Source organism: Dermacentor andersoni, chromosome 1 (genome assembly GCF_023375885.2).
Source record: "Dermacentor andersoni chromosome 1, qqDerAnde1_hic_scaffold, whole genome shotgun sequence".
NCBI lineage: Eukaryota > Metazoa > Arthropoda > Arachnida > Ixodida > Ixodidae > Dermacentor > Dermacentor andersoni.
The window spans coordinates 137,411,261-137,418,447 of NC_092814.1; the positions used below are offsets into that span (position 1 = coordinate 137,411,261).

Here is a 7,187-nt window from a genome sequence, read left to right on the forward strand (position 1 = left end):
TATCTTAGAAGGGTACTGGTTTGGGCTAGTTCGTTACAATACATGATGAATCTTATTTACGCACCACTAGGAACAAGAAATAGGAGAATACAGACACAAGCGCAAAATTTCTACTGATTTTAATGATAGGAAGTCGATTGCTTTATATACCTACACAAATATGACGTAACATGAAAGACAGAATAAAATATTGCTATACAATCAGCAAGACAGACTTGCACACATACATTCGCAATAGAAAAATAAATTATAAATAATAAGTATCATACCCAAATCCCAGATGACGATGGCCTACGCATCTATCGTTCCGCTTTCGGAAAATTCGGCCCCGTTAAACTAACTTCTTTTTGTGATATTCCCAATAAATCAACACTGACACAGTTTTTGCCAAGGCAATGAATTTTTCCCGCTTCAATTATCTCGTGTTGTCTGATTAATGTGCTTGGCTAAAACCATGCGCAGTCACTGAACAACGGCTTACAACCGCAATCCCGACAGTGTAAATCCAGGTACCCTTGCACCATCCTGTGTACATTATTGTTATGTTCCCGGAGCCTATCGTTCAGGTATCTGCCCGTTTGGCCAACATACTTTTTCCCGCAGTCAATCAGGATCTCGTATGCCACTTCCTCTGAGCAATTTACGTACTGGTTCCTGTGGTTCTTTGTACACATCGTCGTGACTGTAGTTTTTTCCCCCTTTTTTAACATAGTGACGCTAACGTGTGGGGCGCCGTAAAAAACACCTTTACCCCGACACGGTCTCCAATCTGTTTTAATTAATTAAGACGTCATAAATGTACGGCATTACAGCCGTCCGTCGAGCCCGAGTATTCTCGGGCTCAGACGGCCTCGGTTCAGTACTTCATCCAGACCGCCTGACAGCTCGCAACAAAGACTCAACAACAGATACAACGACACCCCCTGGATATCCTTCCTGCTGGAGCCGTCCAACCCGAGCCTTGAAGCTATTTTAACACTACTGGGTGGCAAGAATTTTACGGGGTATTTAGGTATGTAAGTACTTGTTACCCTCCTTTTCACCAGCTTCGGATGGCTCGAACAGTAGGGCAGCGGAGGCTAATTGCTCATGGCTCGTATTTCCAACAAAGTCCACTGGCACCAAAGTATGCGGTGGAACCTAAGAGGTACGCTTCAGAACTGTTGACGTCAGTTCGACAAATAGGAAGGCGTGCTACAGACAGTGAATGTGATAGTTGCACCGCGGAAAGAGTGAACGTGTTGGTACGGAACAAAATACCTGCTATGAATATTTCGATGAGGCCGAGTAGTCTCCTTCCTGCCGAATAACAACTTACGTGTGTTACCTGCGGATAAAAATGACGGTTTCACGGTCATGCTTAGTGGGGTCTTGAAAGAAAAGACAACCGAAGCACTTGGCACTATTTTCGAGGAATACCGTGATATCTCGATGTAAAAAGTAAGGGCGATGGTAAAAAGTATGTGTTACAAACTATACTTGACAAAAGTGTTTAACTGGATTGAAAAGAGTAACGCGTGTTGTAACGCGCGTTCGTGTCGTCCACTTCTCTTATGTCCGTGTCTGCACGCCTTACTCTTTTTTTTTTCATTATGAATCCTTACCAACTAGCTCAGCTTACTGTCGTTCGAAAAGAGTAAGACTACCGGACTATAATTGCTTTTCGCCGCAAAAACACATCAAGTTGCGCGCGCGCTACACGTCATGGTATCGGAGCGAGGAACATGATGCGAAACAGTTGCTTTCTATCTGCCCCCCAATGACCCATTTTTGATCAGGAATTCTGGAAGCGTTATTTCGCTTTTGAGAAAGAATTCAGATGTGTGTTTTGGTGCAATTGCTACCGGCATAAGAGAGAGAGAGAGAAAGGAAGAAGGAAAGGCAGGGAGGTTAACCAGACTGAGTCCAGTTTGCTACCCTACACGTGGGGAGGGGAATGGCGAGTGAAAGAGAGAAAGAGAGAAAACTTAGGTGTAGGGTGTCTATAGTCGGGCACTCAAGTCTGCTGCCTTCAGGTAGTGAAAGAGCTCTCAAACTGCTTTCTGTGCTAATGAACTGTGAGGCCAGGCTCCCAAGATCTTCGCTTCCGTAAATGGTCAGTCATCCAGTTTATTCAAGGCACACTGGAGAGTCTCACGGTTATTATCGAAGCAAGAACAGCGGCACAGAAAATGACTGATGGTTTCTTCACACTTGCACTTAGCGCACATTGGTGAATCCGCCATTCCAATACGATAGCTGTAAGAGTTGGTGAATGCTACTCCTACCCACAGCTGACACAGCAGGGTTGCGTCACGTCGTGAAAGGTTCGCTGGTAATTTAAGTTTCAGGGATGGGTCGAGGCTGTATAAACGACACTTAGAGTTCTGTGTTGTATGCCAGTAACTGAACGTAATGGAACGAGCGAGACTGCGAAGCTCTCTTGCAGCGTCGACTCTAGGCACCAACACTCCTTATACCGACATAAAAGATCTATTATATTTGTTACCTCTTGATGAGATAATAAAGCGCGTTGAGGAACGCATAGATATAGTCGGTGGCATAATGTTCACAATGCGTACGCTAGTCAATGTGAAAAGCTTCTTGAGTTTCTTTCACTTTATTTAAGCTTGATGTTCGCAGTTTTGGACAGCAAGGTGTACACACAAAAGCAAGGGGTGAGTATTGGACCGTACATATCACCTGTATTGAGTGATTTCTTGTTGGCACTATATGACAGAGCCCTCTTTAAATATTTGGATGCATCCCGCGTGAAAAAAAAAAGTGTTCCGCTATGTGGATGATTTTTTAGTGGTCACGGCAGGAGAACCAACTCACAGTTCAAGCGATGTATATAGCTGAGGTAATGGAGGCCTTTAGGTCAGGCTTGAGCCCTTTGATCGCAACTAACGAAATTACTGAAGATGGGTGTATCCGTTTCCTGGACTTAAAGCTAACCTTCTCCGGTTGACACGTTTGTTGGAAATGTGAACCACAAGCATATAAGTCTCTGCTGCCCTGCTGATCGGGACATTCGAAGCAGGTGAAGAGGGGGATAGCAAGGAGATGCTTAAAGAATGCCCTGCAGAAGTCTTGCCGCCAGGTAGCGCAAAGAAGCTTTCAGGCTCAGGTTGAACTACTCCAGCAGGCAGGATACCCAGGGGATGTCTTTGTATCTGTTGTGGAGTCTTTGTTGTGAGCTGTCAGGTGGTCTGGACGAAATACCAAAACCGAGATGATCTGAGACATAAAAGAGTCGGGCTCGAGTGACGGCTGTAATACCTTACTTTAGTGACGTCTCCCACCGTCTAAAAACGACTGGAGTCAGTGTCGGACTAAAAGTGATTTTTAAAGTACCTACAAGTTAGCCTCACTATGTAAAGAAAAGGGGGGAAACAGTGGAAGCAAGACGACATCTACAAAGAAATACAGGAACCAGTACGTAGAACCCGCAGAAAATGTCGTGTACGACATCCCAGTTCACTGCGGGAAAAAGTTCATAGTCCAAACGGGCAGATGCCTAAAACATAACAGTAATGTACACAGGACGGTGCAAGGACACCTGGATTCGCACTGTTGGGATTGCGGTTGTAAGCGGTTGTTCAGTGACTGCAAGGTTGTAGCCAAGCACAATAATCAGGCAACACGTGAGATAATTGAAGCGGCAAAAATTAATCACCTGGGGAATACCTGCGTCAGTGTTGGTTCAGTAGGACTATCACAAAAAGAAATTAGTTATCTTAACGGTCCCGGATTTCGCGAAAGCGGAGCGGTAGATGTGTCGGCCATCGATATGTCTCCCTTGGGTATCCCAAGTATTATTTAGAATTTATCTCGCTATTGCGAATGCACGTGTGCAAGTCTGTCTTATTGATTGTATATGGTCTGGGCGGCATCCCACTTCTTTGTTTCGCTCAGAAGCCTATGCAAGCGCCTTAGGCAAATTCAGCGTTGGAGTGTAACTCAGATGTTGAACAAATGCAGAGTGTATCTATTACAGGATAGTATCACAGTTCTGCCGGTAAGACCTTCTAGAGTGACGCGCGTATATAAGAAATATTTCTATACAACCCAGGCCCCACTAAGTTTCTCGATATCTTCAATTCTTTGCCAGAACGGATCGCTAGATAAAACTTGACATTATTCAATCTTGTATGTCACGCCACTTTAACTTGCAGATCTCTACAGACAATCAGTTGGAAAAAAATTCAACAAACGTTTTGTTTATCAAAAAATGGTTTTATTTACAGAGCGTGTACAAATTACATTGACCAGATTTCAAGAGATATTCGAAGACTGCTGCACTTCTGGCGACCTTCAACGTGGGGACATGGAGGCTGATACTGAAAAAAATTTAAATAAAGCGCATGTAGCACTAATCATGCAACTTCTTTTCTGATATACGCATGACAAAGCACGGGAATACTTGAGACTTCTTAAATGCACAGGTGTCAGATTTTACTTCCCCAAGTCGAAGTTTGCGTTTGAAAGGAGTCCTAGCGATTGCTTACGGAGTAGTTTGTCATCTTCGAATTTTATCTTGTACGCCGAAATCTAATGAAACAACAATATATGTTTTCCACTACATAAGTAGTATTGAATGGAAATATTTGCTGTCACTAATGTAACCAATGTAGTTTCGCGCCGGTTAGTAAGCGTCAGCTGTGTGCATTAGGGAAGCAAGGTATAAAATAGGATTTTTAGGAAACCTATTGATTGTACTGGCTCATTTGTACAAAAGAAAGCAAAAGGCACATTAGCTAAACATTTTATATACTACAATCAAGTTGGAATATCCATTCTCCTTGCTTAATAAGATCTTGCTTCCTAACATTCTGAATTACCTACGGGAATACATAATCAGGCCTGCCTCTCAGACGGAAATTTATAATACCTAATGTTTTCCACCATGCCATGCTCGCACAATTGTGGTTATCAGTACACAAGCAGCTTTGGTTTCCCAACATATAGAAATTGTTATCTATCAAAACATAAGTTTTAAAAAATGGTGCACTCGTGTTCATATCGTCACTCACCACATCTTGTTGGTTATCCATAAAGGCCAGTTATTGCAATTTCTTCTACCAGCCTTTGAGGCCATATCCGCCACCGTAGCCTCCTCCGTAGCTACCTCCGTAGCCTCCACCGTAGCCTCCTCCAAATCCACCTCCAAGTCCGCCTCCAAATCCTCCACCGAAACCGCCACCGTAGCCTCCTCCAGAGCCGCCAATGCCACTGTGGGCCACGAGAGCGCCTCCTCCGTGAATTTTGTTCACGTGGTGCACAGTCTTCACCAGGAACGCTGGCCCAGCCACCACTTTTCCACCTCCAGCAGCCCCACCATTAAGAAGCACCACACTGCTGCCTACGCCGACTCCTCCAACGCCTCCACCAAAACCACCTCCGTAGCCACCTCCGTATCCACCTCCGTATCCACCTCCGTATCCTCCTCCGTATCCTCCTCCGTATCCCCCTCCGTATCCACCATATCCACCACCTCCAAGGAAGCCAGCGAGGACTCCATTCATGACCATCGCCACGAAGACAACGGAGACGCACTGAAATTAGGTAAAATTACGATACATGAAAACGGTCTTTTAAATTTATAAAGCTGTCCCTTGTGAGATGTATTTTCATGCAGTCCTTAATCTTAGTCGATGTAGCCACGGTACTACATATTTTTATTGTATAACGCAGAAAAAGAACTGTTGAGCACGCGCTCTATTAAACACTTGTAACAAGGACAAGGGCTCGAGCAATGCTGAACTGCGCATAGGTTTCAAAAACCTTGCAAAATGTTGTTCCTAAAATGAAACCTTCATATGAGGCCATTTCCGATCAACATTGCATTTCGTTGGCTTCTCCCAATCAATCGCACACCTATTACAATCTGTTTGCATGATGATGACGGGGGTGATCTGGTTTTTGGAAGTGCTACAATGTGTGTTCCGTATTACAAAGATGATTGTGCCGCTGTTTCGTTAACACATTGTCTGGGGTGGCGAAGTACGTTGCTTGAATGGCAATACAGAAATGTTCAAAAACGCGATTCTCGTGCTGTAGAGCTGTACTGTAGATACTAGGCCGCGATAGCGCTGCGTTCATGTTCTCCCCACCTTCTTCTCTCTACTCCGGCAGGTTAAGCTGCCGTTCTTTTCCAACACGTTAATCCTTTGACCATGATTTCTAGAACAACACAACTTGCTGTGTTGCTAAAGTTCGAGATTAAAATTCTAGAACGACAGCGTAAAACAGTTGAAAATGCAGTTTTCTATTCACGCATGGTCAGATTTCAGGTTTTAGTTTACCTACAAGCTTAAATCTGAAATCTTTTTCATCGCCCGTTAAGGTTGGAGCGACACCCTGGCTGATACCAATATCGTAATCATGGGGAGCACGTAGTGAAATTGCTCTTCTGGATATTGCAAGTGCGTCTATGGTTTCTCGTGTTGGGCTTACTCCTTGCACCTCCAATCATCATGACCAAGAAAATCGCTTTCTCATGGTTGAACTCACCAAAGCCTTCATCGTTGTTTCTCAGCGGTGCTGGTGCTTGTCTTGCCTGAAGCCGAGTGCTGCAGCCTTATATACTGTTTGCCGAGACTCGTTTACATATGGCGATTCCGCGAGTTATATTGGTCAATACCCCATCGTACATTTTAAAACCCTCGCTCCTTTCGTCCCAACTGCTGGAATAACCTTCCGTATGAATATGGATTCGCCAAAAAAAGAAGTTACGATCATTTCACTGTTCCGCAGGCGTTCTGGAACTGAAAGACCACGCGGACGTATTTTTGTTCGTATTTGCTGCAGGTTAAATATATATATGCAAATATAAAACGAACAGCGACATATTCAGCGCAGCCAAGGCAGTTACGCTGCGCAGTTCCACCCCGAAAGTACACAAATAGAGCACCATTTTCTGTTCATTTACTGTTATTGTGTTCTAGCGTAGGCAGGCCTCCCGTAGATATACTTATGCAGATCATGCCGTTATCGCCACTAGTATCAAGTAGAGCGGCGCATCGTTTCTTTTTTTATTATTATTAATCGACCAAAAGACCCCGCACTTCGAGCGCGACTGCAGCATGCCAGCGCTCGATTTAGATCAGCCGCGGCACCGGCTCTTCCTCGACCAGGACCATCTCGGAATGTGGCATATCCTCGTGGACGATGACGCTTGCGGAACACGTCCGCACAAGAGAGAA

At 44.5% G+C, this 7,187-nt stretch overlaps 1 protein-coding gene across 1 annotated transcript; it reads right to left on the reverse strand.

Moving 5' to 3' along the window:
- Positions 1 to 4,197: 4,197 nt before the first annotated feature.
- LOC126543362 (uncharacterized) lies at positions 4,198 to 6,531 on the reverse strand. Its single transcript, XM_050190485.2, has 3 exons — positions 6,496 to 6,531; positions 5,016 to 5,537; positions 4,198 to 4,322 (listed from the first exon to the last, which is right to left on the reverse strand). The coding sequence occupies exons 1-2, from the start codon at positions 6,505 to 6,507 to the stop codon at positions 5,061 to 5,063; spliced, it is 489 nt and encodes a 162-aa protein (XP_050046442.1). The 5' UTR covers positions 6,508 to 6,531; the 3' UTR covers positions 4,198 to 4,322; positions 5,016 to 5,060.
- Between the last annotated feature and the right edge of the window lie 656 nt (positions 6,532 to 7,187).